Genomic DNA, 27,895 nt, shown 5'->3' with positions numbered 1-27,895 from the left:
CTTGGGATAATTATTCTGGACATGGATGATCACATCATTCCAGTCCTTTATACCTATCAGTAGGTTGGAACAGAGAGTCATTCAGGTAAACTCGCTCCTGGATGCTGCTTGCCTGACAGAATTTCTATCTGCCCATATGTCACGGAGAAAGAAGAGAGAAGAGAGGCTAAGAAAGTAACCGAGCCTCTTGTAGCACAGTCTGTGCCACAGCACTCTCACAGCAGCTCAGCATTGAGACTTTCTCACAGAACACAGAAGGGCATCCCACTAGCCAAGGGCCAAAGCAGCTACTTTTGTTATTCCGGGCCTTAAATCAAAACTCCTCAGGCGTCTGTGCTGCCAGCAAGTTACAAGGCAGTGACACTAAAAGAAAGAGGAACCACATCCTGGTGTTTTAGCGTGCTGGCCAATCAAGTTAAACAGCATACCTGGTGTAACTGTAGAGCCTTGAAAAACAAATCTTCCAGTTAGTACAGAAAAAGAAAATTGCAACAGAACACTCAGGGATGAGGTTGATTTAGCAACAGTTTCTACAAATGAGGCAAGCAAATAACTGTCTTCTCTGTGATGTGAAAGTACGGGGAATCTTCTTTGATATTTCTAGATTTCACTGAGTTCCTCACCAGTTCCTGAGCGTGCGTGGGAGGGGAAGTCTGGCCATTCCTGACACTTTGAAGGAGAAGAAAGTAGTGCCAGACTAAAGTTTTTCTATTGTGCATATGCTTATATTCTGAGATGGCATAGGCGTAACTCCACCTAAACAATTCATGCAGTGTGAAAAACATTTGGTAGGTGAATGTAACAGAGGAAACTAGACAGATGATGAGAAACATAATTTCGCAGTAAATCCTACCTCATACCTCTAGTTGAATCTGGGTCAGGAAACATCAAAGCCTTCTTTCTGAACACTGGTTGACATCCTGTATGAAGTATACTTGTCTCTTTCCCATTTCCTGGTGGAAAATATATGTTGCAGAAAGGCATGAGCAGAGTGGATCTTGATTGGTTTCTTTGTTGGTGGCCCCAAAAAAGAGGCCAAGAATGAAATGAGTATACAGAACAAACTTCCCTCTTCATGCAAAAAACTTGTCCTTTCATGATGTGGTAGAATCAATTGGTGAGGGACAAAAAGGCTGTTTGATCTGCTACTTCCCATGTTGCATTCATTGTTTAAATGCAGGATGTTCTCCTTCCTGGAGGACAAGGCCAGCAATTTTCTGCACACAAATAGATCCTCTAATTACTACACAGAATGTGTGAAATTTCTAACACTGATCAGCCAGAGCTATGCAATCCTCCAGCTTTCTGAATGATCAATGGAGAATTCAGTAGGCAGAAGAAACCGTTAAAGAAGCTGTATAAGAGCTTCAATGAGAGAGGACCTTTTCCTTCACAGCAAACATACCCAGAGAATTTGCATATTGCTGCAACATTGTGACAGATTTATTTTCAGTCTGGCACTTGGGGGTTTTAATGTCATTATAAATGATCAAAAATAATGATATGACTGCACAATGCAACAGTGTGGGAAGTACTTTATTAGCTATTACACTTAATTATTTAATACAGAAAATTATTCACACAGTGTTAAAAGCCCAGTGGGATGGTGAACCGGGGTCTCATTCACAACAGCATCGACAGCATCAGCAGCAGCACATAAAGGGAACAGTTCCAGGGAAAAGTGACTTGGTCTCACTCAGAAGAAAAATCCTAACCCTCTATCACTTCATGTGAGGTTGTTTTAAAGGGTCAAAAGTTCTCATAGACGTGAATCTTCTCTTCACATAAGAATGATACCAGATAACAGACTGTGATACAGCCCCTGTTAAGAATTGTTCATCATGTTAGGAAATTACATTTCCACTGCCAAATGGTTACCCAGTTGAGGTCTAAGAGAGTTGATTTCTCTTCTCTATCATGCATCTGGCTTTTGTAGGACCTTGGAAACTTTAGTTTTCTACATTTCTGCTTCCCCAAGTGTAAAATGAGACTAACCATCCTCTTTTGGAAAGTTATGATTGATGGATTACATGAAAGGAAGCATTATTTTATTAACTACTCTAATCCATAGAAAATCAAGCCTTTTCTGAAAATGGAGGTAACTTATAAAAAAGAAACTATTCAAAAACCTATTGCTCATACTTACCAGCCTGTTTCTAGAAGATTGTGCCTTTCTTCCAGTAAGTACCACTACCCACACAGCAACCATGTCAGAGCAGTCCATAGCCTTTTCCCATGGTGCATATGGAGACAGGGAAGCTATTCCAAGTCCAGCCCCATATTCAGAATGCTTCTTCACCCATTACTTGCCACTGCCTCATCTTCCCACAACAATAAACGGCTCTTCATGCTGAAAGATGTGTCACTTCTGTTCGTACAGGTTGAGTTTTACTTCTTTTGAACCATTCTTCCCTGGGCTGGCATGTCAGTCCAACTTTAGAAGATAGACTATCTTAAACAGCAAAGCTCATCCTTTTGCTCTTTTCATAGGACTGTTTCATGTTGCTGGTTTGGTTTATTGCCTTTAAGAGTTACTTGTTGGCTTTCATCAAGACCTGCTTTTTCTGGACCTTGCAAAGTCTTTGAGCATTTACAGCTTCTTCCTAATGAAATTTGACAGCAAAATTCTCACAGAATGCATTCTGTGATAAATGACCTGTTCAGACATAGCAAGCCATCACATTCACTTTCCAGTCTTTCTGGTAAGACCGGTGTTGATTTTATTTCTCTTTGCTGAGAACAAGTCTGGTTCCTGACTGCAGGGCAGTAATTGTTAAATGATTGCAATGTAATTGCTGTTCATGAGGAAAAGGGCCCAACTCCTCACAGGGTATCACTGTGCCACAACATACCTGTAGGAAAGTCAAGAACATTTAGCTTCTATTTCTAGGTGGACAGCAGAATTTATAAAAGAGCTTTCTTTTACTCTGCCTCCATTCTCATGCATTTCTACCAAGGAGGCCTTAGGCATTACTGTTCTGAGGCATTACTCACCCTCCCTTCAAAGGCAGCTAAGAGCAATCCAGGCCAAAAATTACATCAGGGTCAGCTAACTGAATCATCCAGTTTCAGCATGTTTTACTGTTATCATTTCCTCAGGCCTTCTCAGCATGGTGTCTTGAAATACAATCTTTGCCACCTTTAAGAAATGCTTCCATAATAAAAGCTTCCATATTGCCTTTGCCATGCTTCTTTCCCAGTCTTTGGAGTACCTGGGACATAACATTGCACTTCAAGCCTTCCACATGGCTGAGTGCTTGTGTACTACTAGCCACTTTACAGTAAATGAAATACGGAGAGATGTAAAATAACTGTACCACCACATAGGTGGGCGTGGAGGGGCTCATGGGACCATCTTGAAAATACAATTCTGGTGGAATGAACTGCATTGCAACATCTGGAAACGGGAATTCTCAGTTCACAGAATGGGTATGATAAAGACTTTTCTAGGCATGTCCCCCTGATGTTGTCAATTATCAGTAGGTGCAGAGAGCATATAAAAGGGTCTGTTGTGACACAAGAGATTATATAGTGCCAGCCTCTGTAAATGTTTAAGTTTGTCAAATGGTAGCTTGGGGACCTTGGTTCAGGCAGTGGGGTTTTTTTTCTTTTTTTTCCTGCGATGGAGATATTTGTCCACTAGAAGCACAGGTGAGACCCGTAGTTTGCTTTAGGACCTACAGGCTCTCAAACAATAATCAGAAGGTAGCCACTTTTGACCAGTAACAAGGTACCCCAGTTTTATACCAGTGACCTAGAAATAAATATTTGGGGTCTTTTTCCAGATCACAGAGCCATTCAAGCACTCCAACTCCTTTGTTTCTGTCAAGCAGAGTGTCCAGTATGTCCAGGCAGGCCCTCGGACCCCAAGGGACACCTATCTGCTTTCACCGACACCCTCATTGTGAGAGCAAGCATGAAACAGTGAGAGAGGATAAAGGAAAACATCAAAATTTTTGAGCACCTATCTTGGTCTACAACTTGGTCTTGTTTTCTTGTGGAATAAGCAGAGCGGCAGGAGCCTTCTTCAGAACTGAGCAGACATTTGGAATAGTATGGGGAGCTGGAAAGCTCCTCTCCTCACTCCTTTGTCTGCAGAAAGATTTGATGGAGTACAGGGGGGCCTTGTGCAATTCCCTGCAGCAGTGACTCATTACAGCAACTGGTAGGTGAACTGCAGGGAGTCTGTGTCTCAGAATTAATCCGTCAATGGATGAGAGCTGATAGATAGTATGCAAATAAATGCTGTTTTCCTGCAGCCTGTCAGGAGCTCCAAGCAGCTGCATCCTCCACTTTCTTCCTTCTCTATTGGGTTCTGCTAATTTTGCTGATTGCTGTTATGGCTAAATGGTATCTTAGCATAACAGAACTTGCATCTGACACAAATCTCCATTTGGTGTCAGGAGCTATTGTAGCTTTGTAAGATTGTTCAGGATACATGGAAATCACTCAAATCTGCTGTGAGGAGGTATGCCAAGAGTCACGGTACAGTGTAAAGGTCATTTCATTCGATACTGTTGTCCAATGAAACTGTCCCTTTTGCAAAAATACTTTCAGGGAAAGCCTCTTTTAATGAAGTCTGAGAACTGACTTTTGCAGCTCCAAATAGCCTGCAGTATTTTCAGAAACAAACTCACATACTAAGCAACCATCAACCAAACTAGCAGTTCATCTCATTTTGCAAATCCCCAGCAAAGTCTGCTTTGGTGCCCTTTACAATCAGCAGGAAATTTTTGCTAAGAAATCACACTGAATATCAGGGTATCAGCCCCTTTCTCTCCTTCCGATGTACTCTTTCCAGCTGATTAAGATTGATGCTTCTTTTTGCTGTTTTAATGTGCAGATTTATTTCAGATAAGTGATAGCAAGGTTCTCCTGTAGTTTGCTTTCCTTTTAGGCTGTGTAGTTATCTATATGCCCTAGTTTCTCCTCTTCGATGCTTCATTTCTGTGTTCACACGTATATACATGCATGCCTGCATGCATGTCTTTCCCTTTTTTCCCATGACGTTGCAGCATCTTCTTCCACTGGGAACCATCTGACCTACATTCATATCCCACCCAGTGAATAGCCTTGACCCTTGCTGTGCTCTTCATCTTTAGAGGCTTTTCTCTCAGAGGGGTTTGTTAAATTTTGCCAGCCACCTTGTAAGAGACAGAAATGAAAACCTGGGACTAAACACATAAATAACTGCACATCAATTAACACACAAGTGACCCTGCAGCTCCCACAGGGCTGGATGCTCAAAACGCCACTGGTACCATGACTCAACAGCACCCTTCCCCCGAGGATTTCTGTGCTTTGGTGTAGATGCATAGCTCCCCAGCCAGCGCACGTTCTTATTATGGGCCCCAGGTGACTCAACTCAGACCTTGAGATAGACTCCAGTGGGCAATTTTCTCTGCCGTTAATGAGGCTTCTTAGATACTGCATTTAGGATCTCGTCTTCACAAAAAGTAAAAGAAATGGTCTCCAGAGATTTCAATGGCTCCATGAGTACCAAAACAAACCCTAGCTTCTTTGATAGCTAATCTCAGCAACTAGGAAACCTAAAAATGATTGGCATACTCATTCTGAAATGCTATGATGTCTGCTCCCCTCACACAAATGAGATTCCATTCCAGTCAGCTACTGCATATTTATGCTCAGCCTTTCATTAACTTATTGATCATGTGATGATACGCTATCCTTTGCTACCTTTGGGGAAATAAAAGGGGAAAAAATGTGCTCTAATGGTGGGGCTATTTCATGCTTCCTGAATATTCAGTCCAATCCTCCTGGTCTCTTTCTGTCCTCTTTTCTCCCCAAAAGCTTCATGGATCTCCAAAGACATCCCACAAGAGAGGGTGACTACCATTCCCCAGTAAGCCCCTGAGGCTGCCATTATGTGGCATGCAATTATACAACTACATCAGGGTCAAGCGTCTCCCTTTAAGGGTAAAATATGGTATTACACTCTAAATTCCTGTACTGCAAAAACAAACAGTGCCATCAATTCATTTCCAGTCAGACCTCCACCCCCTTGGGAAAAGTATACAGAACTTTCTGGTGGGAAAAATAGTTTGGAAATACAACCTTTTTATTAGAGTGAAAGCTCTTCCTTCATTCAGCTTGTCTTTCATTAGCCACCCTGGTACACTCCAATGAGGAATGTGGCTTGAAGATGCACTTTGAGGTCACAAGAGGCAAGTCCTGAAGGGGTGTACTTCACTCTCAATATGTAGTCATAATTCCTGACAAGATTATGAGGTCTGATCCAAAGCCAAGTAACCACATGGCTGTTTGTAGGTAAATGTCTCTAAGGAGGGTGGCTTTTTAAGGAAGGATTCCATTACCTTGCACACAAATGAAGCATCTATATTCTCTGTTTTCTTTGAGCTCTCTTACTGTGAATAATATCTTCCTATTTTTCACCCTTCTGTTTGAAACACAGAGGGAGCAGGTGAGGAGGAAAGGAAGGCTTTGAAATTCATGTGTTTCCTTAAATCAACACTGGCATATTGGATGTGGGGTTGAGTAAAACTGCATTCATATCCACGGCTCCTCTCTATCACTCATCTAAGAGGTACAGGAGGAAGAGAAGAGCTCTCTGAGTCCACCTTACAGCCACACAATAACAGACCATGGTAATGCTCTTTCTGTGATCCCAGAGCAGACCAGCCCATGACTTTCAAGCAAGGAGCTGGCTGATGAGACTCAGTAGAGCATCCCGGGAGAAAGAGCTCACAGTATAAATCTGGAGCAACACCACCAAAGTGAGCAGAGTGACTCCAGATGTTCTGTGTGGTCACAAAGGTCCAAAGCAGCTATTTGTGATGGCAATGAAAAAGGGACCTTTTCTTTCCAGGCCTGAATCTCTCCTGAGATGTGCCAACTGTATCAGTACAGTATCATTGCTTCCAGTGAAGTTGCATTACTGCAACTGGGAGCCAAATTTAGTTCACTGGCTTCAGTGGTCATCTGAGGACAGGATGTGATGCTACTTGTCACCTGGGTTTTGTCCCAACAGCAAATGCTGTTTTACCAGCAGCAATGGCTATTGGGCTCTATGTAAGAAGTCGCTCAGTAAAAAGAAATTGTGAATTTGGTTACACCAAAAACATTCTTTGCAGTATGATGCTAATCGTAGTAAAAAATAACCACCTATCTATCACCACAGATTTTAAAATAGTCATCATTTTCATGGGCAAAACCTGAACAACATGTTTTGGATCTTCACCTTTGCAACTGCCCAAAAGCAAATTCTGGTTTTTTTGAGTTCTTTTGGTTCCTGCTGAAATCCTTAATAGTTCCAGAACCATGCAATTTGAGAAGGAGATGGAAGATAGCCATGCTATTGGATGCATGTATTCATTTGGCATGTGAGCAGTGCCATTGCCTACAGCAGGACTGTGCATGTGAACAGGGGCAGGAGGATTGGGTCTGTTGTCTTCTACACTGTTCTCTTTGATCCTGCAAGTGTACTGTCTGCCAAGGTCGCATCAGGCTGCAAAGGCACTTTTTGCAACTCTGTATGATCTGTGTCTGTCCTTTATTTATTCAAAATGCGTTTGCCTCTACAATTTAATCTGCTGTTCTCTCCCTCCCCTTCCTCTTGGTGAAGTCTAATTACAGTTTTATTCCAGGTCCATCTGGTTGCTAATGATGCTGGACATCACCGCTGAATTCATTCTAATATTTGTTGTGTATTTTCTAGGCTGGACGCTGAATAATAATATTCTCTGAATTTGCTTTTGCTCCTGTTTCCTTCCTCCCTGTTGTAGCTAATTGCGTAGTAATGTGTAGCCATGGGATGATTACTCCTCCTAGTGTAGATCTGCTAAGAGTTGCCTATTTCAGGCTGCAGAATAAAGGGGGGATTTGTTGGTTTTGAGGAGAAGATTTCAAAGTTCACTCTACCAGCTCCCTTCACTGGTGTGGAACGAGCTGGGCAGTAGCTTTCTCTGCTTCACCCCTTTCCCCCGCCCCCCCCCCCCCCCCCGTCCCAAGCATAATACAGTTTATAACTGTGAGTCTCAAAGCATCCTGGAGGCAGTGTTTCAACGTTAGAAAGACACTTTTTGCCAGTGCCTGCTCCAAGTGATGGTTGAACCCACAGTAATTTCAGGTTCCCAAGCCTGGCTTGTGCAGTGCCAGTGCTGGGATTTTTTTTTTTTTTTTTTTTTTCCCGCTTTCTGCAACACTGCCTGGGAACACAGTCTCACACTTTACCCATGACCTGACTCCCTGGCTAAGAATAGCAGTCGCAGTGCAACTTGGGTTCAGTCTCACTGGAGACATGCTGCAGCTGGGAAACAGGGAGGTCAGATTAGCCCATACTCACAAAACCAAACACATAAAAGGAGTACAGAGGATTTTGTATGTTCGCCTCCTTTTAAGACTGCAGAACAAGGGGAAGAGGTTGGCACAGGTGTTCAGTGAGCCAAGATAAATTTTCTTTGCTCATGACATTGACTTGTACAGGAAGTTTACATACAGAAGCCCATCTTCTAGGCTGAACAGAACCTTTTCCAAAAGGGTCCTGTATCCTTATGGCCTATCCAGCCAAAAATCATGCAGGATGGGGACAGTAAGCAGTGCTGATTAGCATCTCCTGGGCCCTGCTTAGGACAATGAGATGTTTGAGATAGCCCCTGAAGTGATTCTGCACAGCAAAGTGAAGGTATGAGTTTAGCACATGCTAGCGGATCTGCCATAGCTTGTCCTAGACAGCTAATGTGACAGTGATGCTGTGGCACTACCTGTAGCATGAGTGAGCAACAGGTCGCGTTCTGAGCACATGCTAAAGCCAACTTTGCTCTCATTCTTACCCTGTCCTGGTGGGATGCGCCAGCACATGCTACAGTCACACCTTTGTTTTGTGGTGCAGACGTGCTTTCAGAGTAACAGAAATACCAGTCCTGCTCTGTAGTTTTAAGACAGGAGCTAAAGCATTAGTAATAGAAACTGTTAGGCTAATGACTGTCATAATACTCATTGTGGCTGGGTAAAGCTAAAGGTGACAACCAGTGAGGTTTAAATAGCACATCCCCAGCTTGACTGTGCCCTCTGCTCCGTCATGACATGGCAGCCAGCCGTTCCCAGCGCCAGCACAGAGCGTTACATCTGTTACATGGACTGGTGGATTGATATTCACACTGGCAGAAGGGGAGCCGTTTTTTGAGAGAACCGTATGATACCATTCCTGTACTCTTCCCCCAGCCAAATCTAAGCCAAATGGGGAAGGGTGCTGTGTTGCTAGGAACAGGAGATGTCTGGAGGAGCTGGTCCTGCAAGCCCTACTCCTGTGAGCAGACATGCTCAAAGCGATCTATGTGGCTTCCCTTCACCCCCCGTCCCAGAGTCGGAGGGGAGGGGTGGCTGCACTGGGATCGCATTTGCTGGATAGGGACTGCTGACACAAGTCAGGAATCCCAGGACTGGGCTACAGCTTGAGGCAAAACAAGTAGACTAAGAGGAAAACCCCTTGAGGTATCAGGGCAGTAATTCTAATGGTAATTTTGAACTGTTTTTGTCTGTCTAACATTCCTTTTTAATCCCCATCCTGCCTGCCCCTTCCTTATGTAGGGTTACTTTAGTGATCCTTGGAATGTTTTTGACTTCCTCATCGTAATTGGCAGCATTATAGACGTCATTCTCAGTGAAACTAATGTGAGTATTACTCTACCCTCCCCAGGATACCACCACCTCCTCCTCCTCTGCTGTTCCTTCTCTCTTTCTCTCTTTCTTTCTCTCTCTTTTTTTTTTTCTGGTTTTTTTCCCTCTAGTCATGCTTTTATTGAACTTGCCGTCGTCCTTCTCCTTCTCCCAGGGAAAAAAAAAGGAGGGGGGGAAATGCCTCCTTCTTTTTCACTTGTCATAGCTCGCCCCAAGGCTGTGACTGGTGAAAGCGCACAGAGTTTGGGGTGTGTGTGCTTTTTTTCCCTCCAAAAGGTAGACATGCTTGAGTGTAACTTTCTGACTAACCAGGCTTTTGTTGATACCCTCCATCATGTGAAACGTTACAGAGGTTTGAGCAACCAATACTGTAGAGTGGTAAGAGACTATTTAATATGCCCACGTAACCTCTTTCTTTTCTTATTTTTTTCCTCTTCTCTCCCTCTTTCATGCCTTTGTTTTGTTTTGTTTTTTATTTTATTTTACTTTTTACTTTTTTTCCCTCTTTTCTCCCTTTCCCTCTCTCTCTCTCCCTCCTCTCTCTCATATTCTTTCTTTCTTTTCCTTTCTCTCTCTCTTTCCTTGGCTTCTCTGCCACATGCAGCACTATTTCTGTGATGCATGGAATACATTTGACGCCTTGATTGTTGTGGGTAGCATTGTTGATATAGCAATCACCGAGGTGAACGTAAGTAGCTGGCGTCTGTCCATGATCGTGCCTGCTCTAACATTCATTTGTCTTTCCCGGGTTCTTTTTTTTTTCCCCTCCCCCTTCTTACTTTCTTTTGAGTTTGTTTTCAGAGCTTTTTGTTTAGTTTTGAAGCTCTCTTTTTTTTGTTTTATTTTATTTTCTTCTGTTTTAATTTTTGGAACGACTTAAAGGACTTTTTGACCGTTGCATCATTTTCTTCCCCTCATAATCCGCCTGGCATGAATTAAACTGTATAGCAGGAAAAGTGATGGGAAACGTGGAGTGTAAGTGAAAAAGCTATTTGTACCATGGGAAGCTGCTAGAATAGTCCCAGGCCAGCACTTTGGTCTACACACTGTTATGCTTTGCTTCCCATGGCAGTTCAATACTCTCCACCCCACAGAGATCTAAAGGTCAGTTCTTTCGAGGTGGAACTGCGGGAACCAAACCAGGAATCCTCCCTGTGCCTCCTCACGAAGGCTTCCTCCGAAAGAAATAAAGACCAAATCATCTCTGTTTAGATGAACATTCTCCCAGTGTTTGGGTTTTAATTTGAAAAAAGGTAGAAAAAATAAAAACAAAACGGAAAGCCCAAAGAAAAACAAAGCACCAGAGGTTCAGCCCAGGTTTTTGGGTTTGCAACCCGGTTTGCTCCATCTCACAAATTCCACCAGCAAAATTGACACTGATTGGCCCCTCTGGTGCCCATCTCAGCAGACAGGTGAAGGACTGAATGAGCCACGGAGACTGAAATGAGCAGCTGGTGTTCAAGGAATAAATCACATCAGGCACTTTCTCCTCTGTCTTTCTTTGGAGGTGGATGGATATAGAATTACAGGTTAAACAGGCAAAGGACAGGCAGGAAACACACAGATTCTCAAAGAAAGACTACAAAGGACCCACTGGGTTTATGAGCACAGACAAAAATTGCACTGCAGAATCCAGCTTAGCAAGGCCAGGAAAATAGAAAGATTGAAAGAAAATTGCTGTAAATATGTTAATGAAGAGCAAATCAATCATGAATTTGCAAAATGATGTGGCTGTTGAATAAACATTCCAGCTTGGAATTGTTGTGTACTGTAGAGGCAATCCATCGCAAGCAGAAAAGTGACAACATAGTTTTCACTCAGTGCTGTGTTTAGGGAAAAATGTAGGTGATGTTTTGAAAAAAATCAAAATGCCGTACTTGGAACTTTCCAAACAAAATGTTTTCATATCTTGGTTCTAGTTTAATTTCTGTTCAACATGATTTTTTTTTTAATTCTGAAACAGGGACATTTATCCAAGTAGTAATATTTTGATTTTTAATAAATGAAATATTTCATTTGACACTAGTCTATTTTCCTTGCCTTTTGAGAGAATGGAAAATAGTTTCTAACTGGAAATGAACTTTTATTTTACATCTCTTAGATGTCCTACTTTCTGGACACAAAAAATTGTTTACAACATTTCCTCCAGAATGTTGTAAACAATTTTGGTTACCCTTTTACTAGAGAGACATTAGAAATGTGCTGACTTTTTAGAGGGAAGTTACAATGATCAGCAGGCTGAAGTTGTTAATTTTAAAGAATGAAATTAAAACCTTTTTTTATGCCACACTTGTCACAAGAAAACTAAATGGGGAACCTGGCAATAGCCTTCAGATTATGAGAAAGTTCGATTCTCATCCATAGAGGCAGAACTGTACACAGTAATTGAGGAAATAAGTACAGTTAACTGGAGATGAATTATGCTAAACATCAACAAGACTTTCCTGACTGATGTATTTGAATCCGTACAAAAGTCTTCCAAGCAGAAAGGAAGGAAATCCTTGTGTTTTGATAAATGAGTGGACGTCTATCATAGTCAGAAACCCTGTACTGGAGGGAAAATCTAATGTATCCTTTTGAAGAAATTCACAGTAATTTCCTATAAATTAAAGAACTTTTTACATCATGGGTTAAGGCGCTTTGATACACATCTCATTAAACTTCAGTCATCTGAGAGGAAGACAGATAGTCACCCAGGCCTCTTCTTACTGTTAGTAGAGAGAAATGCACACCTCCCCAGGCCAACCTGTGCCTCCCTGTACATGTCTATGACAGGCAAAATGAATTGCTCTTTGGAGGTACCCATCCAGTGACTGGTGAGTGTCTAGGTTTGTTAGGTTTGTCTAGACACCCAGCTCTCAGATGCTAAATTTAAGCAGGATAAATGGCATTCACTCTCAGCATGTTGTCAAGAAGGTCATGCTGCTGCTAATTGTGCTATGTTCTGATCTTCAGTCTCCAGGGCTAGCCATACTGGTGTGCTTAATTACCACTGACAAGGCTCCCTCTCTTTTCCATTCCCTGTCTAAATTCAAGTTCATGTCAGCCAAGGCCCAGAATCCAGTTTTTGGTTATAGAAGTCTCTGAAAAATGAGGTTGTGCCTCTGTCCAAACAACCATCACCTGTCTTAGTTGAGGAGGCGGCAGGAGTGGCCCTGACTCTTTTAGTAAGGGTTATGAAGAGCATTGCGTAATGGTCCCTCTGTTTCCTCGAAAGAATCCTTTCCTTCTATACAGTTTTTACAGATTTCTGCACACGTCTTTTTGTTACCTGGCATGTTTAAATCTTCTCTTTTTATCTAGGCAAGTCCTTTGCTACTAGTTTCTAATGTTTGTTACTAAAAACTTGCACAATCTTTTGATGCACTGATAAATAAGCAGCAGCTATGGATGGAGTTTGTTCTGAAATGTTCTGAAATCCCTTTGCACTTATAACCCTTATTGAATAAGAGAATGTTTTGTATGTTGGTTTGTCCTGTCGGATTCCCTTCCTGCTAGCAGCACTTGATATGTTACATCTGTAGCAAATGGGCTTTGGAAGTAGCAGCCCATCTTGGATGGAGAGTTGTCATCTTCCCAAGCAGTGTGAGGCAGTTTATCAGATAACACTTCTCCCCTTCTCCTCAGGAGCTTGTTGCTTTCTTGCTGTTTGTGGGTTTGAGCAAACCCTGCCTTGTGTTTCTGTACACTGTCTTGTCTTGTTCCAAGAGACCTGGAGTCTGAAAAAGAAAGAAAAAATAAACCCTAAAATGCCAATAAACTCCACTAACTGGAGATGTTTAGACTGGTCAGGTGCAGGTAAGATGTTTCTGCCCAGCTCCTTAAAATCTGAAGAAAGTTTGTGGTAGGGTCTTGGAAGGTGCTGTTCTTGGAGCTAAAGGACAGTTTTCATTGTGGTCAGTTAGGGAAGATGGAGACACCTGGCACAGGTTAGTTTGACATGTGGACATAGACATGTAAGCCTGAAATCTCTGTGAGGTTCACCAGACGTTTGCATTCAGGGGAAGCATACCCGGCAGGGGCTGAGCTGCAAGAGCTGTAGTTGTGGTGGGAACCCTGACTGACAGGCTCCACAGCGTGCGTGTAGGTATGTGCTTGCATCTATTTGTGCAGATCCCAGTGCTCTGTTTTTTCCTTTTGACAATTATTTTTGTTTCTTGAAAAGGAATTTCCCAGACCAAAACCTTCGTTAAGATATATGTGAGTGTGCATGGGTGGGTCTTTGTGTGTGCACTCCATTGGTTGTAGTATATGTTCCTGAATGTGTTTGGGTGCCTGTGTATGGGCTACAAATCCATGGGAGAGTGTACAGACACGAATCCGTGGGGGGGGAAGAGAGTGTGTATGCAAGCATACGTATTTCATATGTATTTGCGTTCTGAATGGTTGTTGATGGAGACACACGGGTTGTTGTGTATGTAACTGAGTCCATTAACATGTTTTCTGAGCCAATGTGGCTATCTCACTGTGCAAGTTTGATCTGCTTATGGGTGGGTGTTTATATCTGAGAGTTTCCTGTATGCAGGCATGTTCATCTGCATGCCTGTGGGTGAGTGTACAGTTGCATGTCAAGCTCAGCATATTTTTGTTAGCATGGCTGTGCATTCAAAAATAGCGAGAAGGCATGTACTCATGAGGTAGGCCCCCAGGTTGCCTTCAGCGTTTCCGAGTCCTTTAGGAAGTCTCTACTTAAAATACCTCCACAGTGCGGAGATATATCAAGTGATAAGTCCAATTGCATCACGTTAGGCCCACTTGCTTGCTGCAACTTGGGAACATCTCCCAAGTCCCCCCAACAAGCTCCACAGACACATGGAGATGCATCTCACACAACTGAGTGACTGCAAAAGGCACCAGGTGGGTTAAAATCTGGTGGGTTTGAAAACTTCAGTGTGGCACAGTTTCTGCCAAACTCACTTTTAAATTGCCTTACTTTGAAGCTGCATTTTCAGAGCTTTTGCTTCTCAGTAAGTGTTACACACTTAACTTCCTGGCCACAAAATAAAGATTTTTTTCAAAATTTTCTGGAAATATTCAATGATTCTATTTTGGGCCACTCTTAAGCCACTTCTTAAGTAACTACAGAGGGAGGGGAGGACTTTTTAATCTGCTATTAGAAAAAGAATTTCCGAGGCAGAGACCACATCTACCATGTGTCAACTCTCTTTAAGTGCTAAGACCAAGAACGACTTTCGGGGAATAAAATGAAAGATGATGTAATATATGGGGCCTGGGAGGTTGGGCCTGTGGGTTGTATTCCTTGGACTTTGACTAGATACCCATACCTCAGTGTCCCCATCAGTAAATTAGAGATTGTTGTTATTCCCTACATTAAGAAAGCATTGTCATTAGTGTTTACAAAACACTTTAAGGTCCTTAGAAGAAAACATTAAGGTGGTAAAAATTATTACTACCTATTATAATAATAATAGGAAAGAAAATATTATAGGAGTTGAATAAAAGCCAGCAAATTTGGAATATATCATCCCAGAAGTAGCCCCCCACACAGGCTTGCATTCCCTTCCTTTCCACATCAGCAGACACAGCTGGAGTTGAGTGCTGTGAAGCTGACTTACAGCCTGCTGTCCCCTCCTCCAGGCAAATAAAGTTGCTCATTACTATTTGTTGTGCTGTATCAAAGGGGGAAATCAAGTTTGATTTGTGCTCTGTGCTGCGGTGCCCAAAGTGATGAAAGAAAAGAGTCAGACCCTGGGAAAAGCTGCTAATGTAACCTCCTTCCTCTCAGTCAGAGAGAAGAGCCGACACCTCTCTGGTCCATAGGGTCCTTTTTCCTTCACCCTTTCCCCTGCCAGTGTCAGACCAAAGATTCACTGTGGCTGAGTCTTTATTTGCCACCAAAGCTATGCTCACAGCAGTGCTCACTGAGCTGGATGCATCCCTGTAGCCAGCCGAGAGGTTGGCCCATCCAGCTGCAGTGGGCAGTTCATGGCGTGCAGTTGTGTGAGAGTTACGGAGGCATGTTCAGGTGGGAGCATGTGCATCTCCAGAGCACCGGTGTAGGTACCAGTGACAGTGGGGATGTCGTGTGTTTGATTCTGTCTGTCTGTCTTGAAAGGATGTCAGGGAGGGAGGGTTTGTGCCTACCTGTGAGCCTGTCGCCGAGGGCTTCTGCCAGTGCCTCTGAGTGTGTCTGCATGCACGGGTACCTCTGTGTTCGTCAGCTGTGTCTGGGAGTGCATGAGGATGACTGAGCAAAACCATCTGGACTGGTATCCATCCCACCTGTTGACTCAGTGACCGTACTTGCATGTCTGAGCGTGTCTGTGAACACTGCAGGAGGTACAGAGGAGGAGGAGGTACCTGTGACAGATATGCAATGCAATACAGCAGATGTGACGAGCCAGGGGATGTGCATGGGTACAAGATGAGAACTATCAGGGACAGGGAGTCGGTGACTTGCAGGCTTTTGTGAAATAATGGAGTATTTCCCTGCGTAAGTTGCCCTCCTGCTGTAAACAGTACACATTTTCCTACGCGTGAGCATTGTGGCTGGTTTGAGGGTTGATTGAAATGGTGGGGTTTTTTAATGGGAGAGGTCACAGGAGGAGAAAAAAAGGAAAGTACAATGTTGTGTGTGATCTAATGCGTGGTGGCATCTGGGAGACGTAGGACCTGGGCGCTTCAGAAAGTAGCACCCCCACGAAGAAGGTTAGAGAAACCCCAAACCCATCTTGCTGTATTACTTCCCCTAGAAATTGTTGGTCTGATCTGTTGTGCCCAGGCCTGCTGGGTAGTGGTTTGATGTTTGTCTAGCAGATATTTAGGAGAGCTGAGTACTTTATATCTTGCACTTCGGAAAAGGTTTCCAAATTCTGCTAGGAAGTCAGCAGCGGGCTGCAGCTTGGTTGATTCCTGAGTGCTGATGCAGTAGGGCCAGAGAGGTACCAAAGTGTTCAGCTCCCAAGAATACTTGGAGACCTGTGCAGTGATTTCTCCTTTAGTCATCTTTATTTCTGAAGTAAAGCAGCTCAGGCTTAAACCAGGCGCATGGGCCCTTTCCTTACAGTCATCTTGCTTTTGGTATCAAGAGGCTTCATATGATTTGTCATGGGCTCTTGCTCCCATTCTTTGGAATATCTGACAGCCTATACTCAAGTCTCCCCCTCACCTTCTCCTGCACTTCTCCCTTTTAACCCACCCCCTGCCTTTCTTCCTTTTCTCCCTTGCTTTCCTTTCCCTCGTCTCCAGCCACACTAAACCTCACGAGTTCATTTTCACCCTCAATCAATGTGTCTGAAGGCAGAGAACCAGTGGCTTAAATACTGCAATCCTTATTCAGGCAGAACTGCCCCAGGGCATTTCGCCTGTGCAAGGACTGGAGCCGTCGGCCCCTGTGACACAGTCCTATACACACACCCCCCCGCAATGGGAGCAAGGATCAGTGGAAGGACGACATACATCTAGCCTGCACCTCAGTTGGGACTGGCATTCATCTCTGTCGCTGCGTCTGTCTGTCTGTCTTTCTGTCTCTGCCTGTCTGGTTCTCTCTGCTTCCATGCCCTTTGCTGCTCAGATTTTGGCCATCAGCTGCCACTGGACACAAATCTTTGCAATTCCTAGAACTTGCAAGTTCGTTTACCCAAACCTTCTGGAAGAAGCAGAAAACATCTCCCTCCTTCTCTCCTTCTCTCTCCCTCTTTCTCAAATGCTGTCTGGGTAGCAGAGGCCTCCAAATTATGTAGCAAAGGGCTGGAGAAGCACAGCGGCTTCTTTTGACATCTTGTGTTGTCATACCCTTACTGCTGCCATCCTAGAAGTTGTACGTAGTCCTGAGCTATCCCTGTGTGTGTGTATGTGTATGTATATATGACTTGTTTTCTTTTTGGAAAAACTACTGATAAAATTGATGGGGGTGGTGGGGGGAGATTTAGTTTGCTTTTTTTAATATCTGGTGGTGGTTTATCGCTAGAATAATCCAGGTAATGCACCACGGTGGCCCCAGCTTCTCTATGCAGAAGCCACGTTGAAGCATGGTTGTGAGCTGTAGCAGTGGCAAATGCTAGTGCTTTATTTTGCCTTTGGTGAACATCAGGAGAGCTGCCCTGAACTCCTCCCCACTTAGGCTTAGATCGATTTGAATTTGATCACCTCCCATGCTTAATCAACAATTCTAGTACATGTTTTTCACCCTGTGTTGGTGAGAAAGAAGTATGGTAAGACTATCTGGCCACAACCATGTTTGAACAGGGTTATTTTGTTTTTATTTATCTATATTTTTGTCATGAAGATGGGGCCTCTTTTTTTTTCTCTTTTGGCTTAAAAATGTTGGTATTCTGAGTGCATTTCCAGAGTTCATAAGGCAATTTGCCCATTTAAAGAGGTGATTTTGGTAACTGTACAACTTTTTCTGTAAGGAAATCTGTACAAAATATGGGCAAACAGAAAAAAAATGTATGTATTTTTTGCAGAAAAGGGGATAGTAAATGCAAATTACTCCTTCCTCAGTTTACCTGAGTATTTGAGCTGTTACTGATGACTAGCAATATTAGCACAATAAGAAGAAAGCGTGTAGTTCCCACTTTGAAAGACTCTCCATACTACCCAGTTTTGAGGAAATACCTCAATATTGTGATCTCCACAAAACTACTTGTTGTACTTGGCTTCTGATATTATTCCAGGTGCATGGAATAATCAGAATATATTTTAATGCAGGGGAGATTTAAGAGTAGCATAAAAACAAATTTGCCTTACTGTATAAATTTAACCACACAGATGCTAGTTAATTAAAATATGAGAAACAGAAGATAAAGAATCCAGGAGAGCAAATTCTTAAAAGCTAATTGTAAAAGCAGCAAAAAGAGGCTTAGATAGCCCTAGAGCTGTGAGACTTGATGTACAAACCTGTCTGGAGTCCTTCTGAGTGAAAATGTTTAGAGCTCACTTTAAAATGGTGGGGCACAGCGTCTCACTGACTACACTGAGGAGTGTATCATGCTTTTAATTACTGCAGGCTGTCACATACCCAAAACCTTGGTGGGTTTCAAGGCTTTTAGAGAAGGAGTCCTGTTTTTTTATTTGACTGTAAATTATTGTTACAATAACAATAACAGCTAATAGTAGGAACACAAAGTACCACAGGCCTTGTCCTGTGTTGGTTCAATGGTAAAATAAGTGTGTGACATACATTTCAGTACAAAGAGCTCTTTAAAAGACCTACATCCAGATTTTCTGACCAGTATTTAATTTTTCTTGTCATTTTTCTACCACAACACTTTTAAAAAAACACACTACAATATTCTGGCATCAACATTTGTGATATAATACAGTTATATTTCATTTTCTTTTTAATTCCAATATGTTTTTCCAGAAAGCTAGTTAAAACGCACAAAAGAAAAAATAATAAAAAACATTAGAACTACCCAAAGCTGGTTATATTTTCCATTAGCTTGCTAGCCAGGATAAATCATTCCTTTTGCCTAGGAAAAGTTTCTTTTAACTTTCCCTGAACTCTAATAGAGATTGTATCTTTATATGAATCCATAGAAAAATCTCTGACTCTGATTCCTTAGATCGTCTCTGAATATATTAATGTTAATTAATGATAGCTCCCTAAGCACCATAAGTTAGGTGGTCAAAAAGGTGCTCGGGTGAGTTTGAATCCAGCTGGTTCTGTCATCTAAGGCAATTCCTTGAAGCAGGGAAAGATGTTTTCTGGCATTTAATTCTCCTTTTTCTAAGACCTACTTTGCTGAGAATGCCCATGGAATTTTCCAGCGTTGCTGTTCTCTACACACAGATTGCAGTAATAAAGGGTGCACAATCCCCTGTATTTCGCACATTCAGTTTTGTGGTAAATGCTTCTGTTCTTCATCCAAATTACAAGAGCTTTTAACATTGGTCCTCCAAGACCTCATTGCGTGCACCATCTCGTACTATTATGCATATTTAGAGATCTGCTAACTCATTCCAGATTGCACTGCCAGTTGCAATGAAAGCAATGAAGGTGATGGAAGAAGGGAAAACACACACAAGTATTATACTTGTTTTCCTCTTTAACTTTCTCTTCTCCCCCATCTTCTTATCCCCAGTGACTTTCTCCAAATTTTGCTGAAATCTTGGGTAGCAGAGATCATGTTTCCTATTCCCAGGAGCACTAGGAGTAGTTTTCAGCAAGGCAGTAATTAGTTCCCCTCTACCTACTGTATCAGTGATTTTTCCTGTCTGTCTTCAGCCAAGATACCATCAGTCCAGGGGAAAGGCTGTTCCCCTTTGTGAAGGTTTTTGTGCCAGGCACTCGGCAGCAGTTCAGCATGGTGATGGGTACCATTTTGTAAACCCAAATGCACCGACTAACAGGAATTTTTGAGGTTCCCATTAAAGACCTGATTGTGGGCTTTTTGCTGGTAGGCAAGAGAATGTGGCCTCCCAGCCAGATTTGTAATCAAAGGTAAACACATAAAAACTAATTTTATGCTTTCTAATCTAGTCAATTTAGCACCCTCATTTAGCTCCTGCCCTGCTCCCTCTACCCTCATATGTACCAGCCAGGCAAACATAAGGGGTTTTTTTTATTTCTCACTGGACAACTGTTTTTAAAATGGCTGTACTCTTACCTTCCCTCACTGGTCTGTTCTTTGTGGAGACTGTCTGGCACAACAGGCCAACAAAATGACTTCTGTTTCATGTATCTTCCCAGACATCTGCTAAATGGGACCCATTCCCTGCTGCATCCAGATGACCTAGCTGTGGAGACCGGATGGCTGCTTATGGTCAGCTGATTGATGGCCAACAGTGTGGGTCTGGCTCTAATTGCTAGTAAAACTGTTGCAGAGTAATGGGACATCCCAGCTGGTCACATCCCAGTCATTCTCTCAAAATCCACTTTTATACTCAGAGATACCAGTCAGCAGTGCTGTCTGCTGAGCCTTGTCTGAGTGAGTGGGAGAAGATCTGCTTCACCCAAAGCCAGATCAAGTGACAGCTTTTCCTAAGCTGAACAGACATGAAGGCAACGATGCCTCAGCAGTAAAGAAACACTTGTTAATAAAAAGGCACTAAAACAAATTGATATTTAGAGCTAGGGATTTTGTGACTCAGCTGTCTGCCCAAACTTGAACATAGTAAATCACACACAGTGAGCATTACATATCATCCAGAGTATCCCTACTATTTTTTTAACCAAAGAATTCATCAAATCAATAATCATTTATTCTTAGAAAGAGGTGTAGAACAAAAAAAATGTTGCTCAGTAGCTTTGTAACAGCTAGCTGCAGTCTCCTTATGACCACCTGTAACGTGCTCTGATAATGCCTGTGATTGGCATTTCCAATCCCAGAATGGCTTGTAGGCTTTATTGTATCCCATATTAACATACAGAAATCCAGTATGACTCTGTACGATGTTCTCTTCTAGGAAACATTCTGCATCAACATTAACTAACTTTCTAATTTAAAAGGCAATGAAAAGACACAGCCTGGGAATTAAATACTAACTGCTACAAATCTCAAATGAAAATGGTCCATAACAAACTCTCTCTTTGGGCTGCTGGTATCTCTGGCTAGCCTCCCTTGAGCAGAGATTCATTACCCAAAAGTAACAGGGGCTCCTATTTCACCTGTAGCTACTGTCTCTTGCAGTCCACAGTCCTGTTGCATTTGAACGAAGGCGGATTGGGTTTTCTTCTGGTTTCAATGGCATGTGCAGTTTCTTTCAGCACCTTCATCAAAGCGGAAGATGGCTCATTCATCTTCACCCTGTCCCAGAGCCTTTGGGCTTGCCAAAGGAAGGATCCTGGCAACACTGCATGCAGAGTCTTTGAGCTGGTAGACTGCCTGCCTTCCTCCCTGGAAAAACCTGCTCATGATCTAGTCTCCATCTGGCTCTGTTAGTCCCCAGAAGAATTATCATACTGAGGAGTGGGTATTTTGCTGTAGACCACAGGCCTGCTTCTGACCTTAATACCACCAGTGTAATTTCCCATCAGTTATACAGGAGTTGCAAAGATGCTACTGAAGCTTCCTTCCAGATTCGCCTGCTGCTGCCAACCACATCACAGTAAACCCTTCATACTGAGCTCCCAGCAAACCCCTTCCCAGATGGAGCCCTACAAAGTCCAAAGGCCTCCAGCCCCAGGCAGGTGAGGCTGCCCAGAGAAACCCCAGTAACACCAATACACAGAGGGCACCAAGTTTCAATCTGTTCTTCATTTTTCCTTCTTCCTTATCCTCTTCCCACACCGTGGAACCCTATTAGGTACTTAATAAGTAATTAACAAATAGCTGTAGAAGCTCAAACACTCAGTGCACTGAAGACAAGCACAGCCATGACAGAAGGAGGACATGCTTCTGGGATTGTGCTTGATTCCTCAAATCATCAGCCCCCAGGGAAGATGAAGCCAGTAGATGTTACTCACCCTCTCAGTACGAATGGAGTATTGCAAGGTGTTGGAGACAAGGAAAGCTCCTGCCTACCCATGGCTCAAGAAATTCATCTTAGAGAAGAACTCTGCTGCCATTATCCTTTCTAAGACGGGCTGTGGGATGTTACAAGAAATGGAAAAATCAATACCTTGTACAGCACACAACAGCATGTCTTTAAAGTAACCAAGACTGGTATGAATGCTTTGAACAGTCTCTTTCTTCTTTTTCATTTCAAGATGAAAATCAGTGGCATGATCTTAGATGTGTCAGACACCATCTCGCTACTTGCAGCCTTCCAGAGCACCTGTGCTTTCACAACACTGCTACAAATAAGAAGTCAAGATGATGGATTTATTGGGGTATTTGGGATGGGAGAACCTGGATCTGAAAAGAACTGTCATTTGAAGTGAGTCAAAACCAGATACAGGCTGTGCACCTTTTGGAAAACCAGCCCCACCAGATTTCCCTCCCTCTGTACCTCCCAGACAATGAAAAAAAAAAAAAAAAGAAAAGAGAATAATGATCAGTGTAATAGGGACCATAGATCTTCCTAAAGAGGTGGAGGGAAAAACGACTGCCTTTTCCAGCACAGTGTTAAATAGACTGCTGGGTTTGGTGTTTAAAAGCCATATTAACTTTGCCATAGGAGAGGCAGTGAGGCACATTGGACTATTTAGGAACAGCAATGAGGAAACCACTGGCATGGATGGTAATAGAGCTGAGGAAAGCTGGAGACCTGGGAACTCTAAATTTTCACACTTTTTCTCTCTCTCCATCTTGCTCAGTGGTCTGGTCTGCTCCCAGGGTCACCCCCCTCAGTCTGCTCTGGGCTGGGACAGCCTGATTACCTCCTTTGGGAGCCCTTGCCCTGAGAATCAAGAATCAGTCAAGTGAAAAGGCAAGTTGAATTTAAAAAGTCCACTCTGTCACACGTGGCTTCTGGTAGAGGTGTTCAAATCAGCAAAACCTTTCCTCAGCTGATACTGAAACCGGAAAATCCTTAAAGTCGCTCCACCTGTAAAACAAAAGTAAAAGGTCCTGGACACAAATAGCCTTTCAACATTTATTTTCATGGCTCGGTTTATCTTTAGAGCCTTGCTATCCAAATGTTCTAGGGCTTTTTTTGGCTACATGTCCCACAAAACACAAATAATAGAACACAGGCAAGCTGCACCTGCCTCTCTGAGTCAGACCAGTACTTGTACCTGAAGATGAGCACTACATCTCTGATAGTGTTTAGTATCTACTTGTTTCTCAGGAGCCCCCCAGGCTTGATTACCGTAAGACTTGAACTCATCATTTACACAGAGCTAATGAGAAGGATTATTAAAACATCCTGAAAAATTAAGAATAATTTGCATGGATATACTTTACCAATTGTTCTGCTTTTCTGAAAGTCATGGAAAAAACCAGAGCTTTCAGCTGTATAAAAAGCAACTCTTTCATTAACTGTCCAGTAATTGTCAATCTAGGGTAATCTGCATAACCAAATTAAAGTAATTGACTTTCCTTATATGTACCTTAAGCACTTGGAACCGTAAGATTACTGTCTGACAATTTCATGGATATATATATATGAAATTAATAAGCTATTCAAATTGGTATGATTTGCATATTTGAAGCTAATTAGAAAAGCATGCTCTAGAATTTCAAAACTTTAGAATACATAGGAAATGAAGGGAAAAAACTGATAGCTGCAGGACTCTCTTGCTTTAAAAGTTACCTTGACCTTATTAACTGTATTTGAAATAGGCTTTTGTTGCATACGGGTATGCTAATATTTCCCCCGAGATCTGAGATCGTGTGGAACCTGTCTGAAGTATAAATGCATATATATTGCATTTGTATGAACTGGCACTTGATGTCTATTGGCCCACATGAGTTAGTGCAGGCAGAAATGTAATGGCAAACTTCATTGTAGGTATCACATTTTTCCCAATTTCCCTTATTGCACCAAATAAAATTTTAATTCCCCAATGCAAGAGATTTCAGAACCTTCTGCAGAGCTGCCTGAGGATTAGCATGTTACATTGCACTGGAACAACTCAGGGCTTTTTCCAGGGAAATCAGCAAGGTGTTCGCTATTTGCCCCAGTAAAGGCGGCATCATACACCTTGATTCCCTGTTTTCCTGTAAGATGGTGCCCTTTTCTAATAGGCATTAAAACCAAACCTCAGTTTATGAAAATGATCCAAAAAACCTCTGGTGCTTCACCCAGATTAGAGCTATAAGAAGGCTTAATTTTTTGTTTCACAAAAGCCCCTTGTAACATTTTTTTCTGTTTTAAAATAGAATAAAAAATTAAAATTGCAAAATTTTCAGTAAAAGCTTATTCCAACAGAAATAATTGAGGAAAATCAAAACATTTGCTTAAGTAAAGTAAAAACAGTTTAGTCTGGGATTGATTTTTTTTCAGTTATATAACATTTCTAATGGAAATGAAAACTCAAATTGAAATGTGCGAGGACAAAATGTGAATTTCAATCTTACATTTCTGAAACGTTTTTTTCAAAATTGACATGTTTCTACAGAACATCTCACTTTCAGCATCAGCATTCTTCTAACAGAAAATATTTTTGTAGAAAAAAAAAATAATTCTGGCTAGCTTTATTCAAAATATTCCCAGAAATTCTCAAAAAACTGCACACTTAATGGAAGAATGCAGAATTTGAGCAGCTTGCCTGGCTTTTTTTTTTTCCCTGCTAATAATTTGATTTCACTGTAAGGTTGTGGGAATTGAGAATTATGCCATCTGCAATCCGGTAGTATTCCCTGTCAGAGAAATACCAGATATGTTTCTGCCTGGTCTTATAATAACTTCACAGACATTGGTGGCAGGTGGATCATCTCTAGAGTTCTTGTGATTAAAACCACACACAGCAGTGGCAGACAGATGACTTTGGAAGGGGTTGTGGTAACTCCCCAGTGTAATGGCAGCTATTACCTGCCAGCAGCCAGGTTGATTTGAAACCCTGACTTTTTCCAACTTTCCACAAAGACTTGTGTTAGCCAGCCTCCTGAGGTCACTTCAGACTTTTGACACTACAAATGCAAGAGAAAGTCTAGTGTCTTCTCTTTTATCATGTCTCCATGGCACTGATAAATTCTAAACCTCTTTTTCTCCTATGCTCTGGTAAATTCTTGTTCTTCTTGAAGCTCATGTCCTTGCAGTTCCCATCTCAGCGTGACCCACGTGGGTGAAAGAAAAATCTCCAGAACAGCAGTGCTGTTGGCTTGCCATTGCCCTATTTGTGTCCTCTACAGCCAGTCAAGATGAAGTGGCCAAGCAGCTGAAACAGCCCTTTAGTTCTTTCTCACTCTCTGTAGCAACAAAATCAAATTACTGTTGGTCATCGGGTATCCCTTAATGAAACTGCTTTTAATTCCCCTCAAAATCTTATCCATGTTTGTATGATGAGTTCATTTCCCCAGAATGTCTCTTTCCACCCTTCATTTTGTGTCCAAGAAGGTCACAGATGCAGTATGACTAAAGTAGGCAGGACTCTTGGAGGACCTTTAGATACAAAGAACTTGAGATAGAGAAGAGCGATATCCTAGAACTGCAAAGGAGCTACACAGCACTGCAGCCTTCTCAGGTGAACTCTACAGTGCAGATTCTCAGAGTCATCCTTCCTGCAATGAGTAGAAAAAAGCAAGAAGTGAACATCTATCGCCTGCTTCCTCGTGGGAGAAGGCTAACAGACCAATGGACAAGTTTCCAACAGATCCAGCATCTTCATGGGTAAGTTTTCATTCTCCAAATATCAACAGCAATCAAGGAAACATCTTAGCAGGCATCCATCACCAACAACCAACTACTGCAAGTAGTCTCCTAAGAGCTTCATCCACAAGCCATATTTTCCTCAGTGGAGAAATGCCATTATAGATTATTTGTCACAAAAGGCAACATAAGCATCTGACCATTTGTTTTTCTTGAGAAATATGAAGATACTCTGTCATATCATGGTGTCAAAGTCTCAAACACAGATTTCCTCTCATGTCTTCAAAGCTAGGGCTACCAGGTAAAATTAGAAGTCTGCCATTGTACCACTGCATTGACTGAGACAACCCTGACTAACAAAGCAACAATAACACTGTGTATTCAGCTACTTAAATGTTCCGCAGATCAAGCCAGGCCAAAGTTCTCCACAACATAAAGGTTGGATTCTGTCTTGCAAAAAGAGATTCCTCCCTATAAATGGAAGAAATCTTGTTAGAAAGTAAAAAAACTATCAGCAAGGAAGTTTTATGCCTCAAACATCAGGAAAAAAATCAGTTTGGACTTCCTAGAAAAGACTGGATCTTCTGAAGGAGCTGAACTCATCATCTTCCACATGTCCTGTGGTGTAAAAAAATTACTACCATCAACAGTGCTGGTAATGGGAATGTCACCTGCCTGTACCATCATCTCAGTGGCAGTCAAGCTTCTACAACTACTGAAACATACTTAGCCATCAGTCAGGGAGCCTCCTTGGATATATTGATTAAATATATGCTGTACAAACCTAATGGAACTAAATGCCTAAATTCTGGCATTGCTAGGTGCTGCTTCTCTGGATAGCCATTACAGTTGTCAGTAAACCAGCCAAAAACCCCAGGGAACTCAAATGTCTCAGCATGGTCCTCCATCTCCAGTGTTCCACAGGGATGAGGTGGGATTGATATCTCTTCTCAGGACTTTTCTACTGAAACTTTCCTTTGAATCTATTCATTAGCACACCTTATTGTTTTCTTCCAAGTCTTTATCTATCCAGAAGATGTTCTAAGCCACGGATATTTCAGGGGGAGTTGATACTACCATGATGGTACAAAGTCTTTAGTCTTTTTGCTCATATTTTTGCTCCTGTCTTTACACCTCTGAAGAGTCAGTTCATCCCTTCTCAGAATTTCAAATGGATTACATTACAGCATAAACATTGTACGATATTGCCTGTTACATATTGCCCTTGAAACATTGAAACTGGTTCTCCTGGAATACAAATTTTATCCTCTCCTAGCTTCCAAAGCAATCATGCTATAATCGGGATTTGGAAATCCATAAACGCAACCTGTTAAACACTATTTCCTTGACTTGATGGCAAAATCAGACACCAAGTTTGATATGCGAGTCTGATGCTCCCTGTACCCATATGGAGGTGGTATGTTCTTTGCAAACAGCCACCAGTAAACCTTACTCCCACCTACCCAGGTGGAGCATGATTAGCAGGAACACAGTACTATCAGTTACCTTATTCGGTGCTGTGGTCTCTAAGATTTTAAGTATCTCTCCATTGAATAAACCTGTTTCCTTTCCCAGAGACTTCGTTACCTGGGATCCTGAATTCATGATGGGCATAAGCTGCGCCTTTTTCTTTTGTGCCTGTAGGGCTTTTAAGAATGCACACAGGTTAGCAGCAGCTCGAGCAATGTGTCCATTTAAAATGTTGGTGCTCTGCTACACATTGAAAATAATTGATATATGTAGGCAACAATATTCTGAAGAGCTTTTCAGACATGCTTCAGGGATCCCTCAGTCTTTATCCTACTGCATCTTTACTTTGGCTTCTAGAGCTTGCTTTTCTGTTTCTTGACCTCTTCTGCTCCTTAGCATCTCTATTACCTTTTTCAATATGGTGACATCAAGAGGGAAAAAAAAAAGAAACAGCCCAAGCAGTTTCATTGCATTCATCCCCATTGAGTGTCTTTACACAGACGCATCCTGCCTCACATATTTCTTTTCCCACTCTGAGCTTGCAGGTTCCCTTCTACGTCATTCTTAATATGCTCCTGGACTTGTTTGTGATTTATACTTCAGGTCCCTTTTCTCTATAATGGAAATTGTGCAAAGCATCATGTCTTGACTGATCTCACTGTTATTG

At 42.2% G+C, this 27,895-nt stretch overlaps 1 protein-coding gene and 1 long non-coding RNA gene across 6 annotated transcripts in view; one reads left to right on the top strand and one right to left on the bottom strand.

The window, feature by feature from the left end:
- Positions 1-27,895, top strand: part of CACNA1C (calcium voltage-gated channel subunit alpha1 C) — a 498,947-nt gene that overhangs the window by 429,296 nt on the left and 41,756 nt on the right. For 2 of the 4 annotated variants that reach the window (XM_052789488.1, XM_052789485.1), the window contains exon 30: positions 10,262-10,345. In XM_052789488.1, coding sequence (XP_052645448.1) covers positions 10,262-10,345 — 84 coding nt within the window. Of the gene's footprint in view, positions 1-9,567; positions 9,652-10,261; positions 10,346-27,895 lie in introns of all 4 variants that reach the window. The other 2 variants (XM_052789484.1, XM_052789487.1) reach the window with 2 other exon arrangements.
- LOC128142858 (uncharacterized) overlaps positions 22,913-27,895 on the bottom strand; it is a 40,055-nt gene continuing 35,072 nt past the window's right edge. Inside the window, exons 4-5 of one of the 2 annotated variants that reach the window (XR_008235531.1) lie at positions 24,982-27,396; positions 22,913-23,052 (exon numbers count right to left, since the gene is read on the bottom strand). This is a non-coding gene — a long non-coding RNA (uncharacterized LOC128142858). The remainder of the gene's footprint in view (positions 23,053-24,981; positions 27,397-27,895) is intronic. The other variant, XR_008235532.1, reaches the window with a different exon arrangement.

This window comes from Harpia harpyja, chromosome 6 (assembly GCF_026419915.1).
Source record: "Harpia harpyja isolate bHarHar1 chromosome 6, bHarHar1 primary haplotype, whole genome shotgun sequence".
NCBI classification, from domain to species: Eukaryota; Metazoa; Chordata; class Aves; order Accipitriformes; family Accipitridae; genus Harpia; species Harpia harpyja.
The sequence above is the reverse complement of the archived record's forward strand: the minus strand, read 5'-3'. Positions and strand labels throughout refer to the sequence as shown.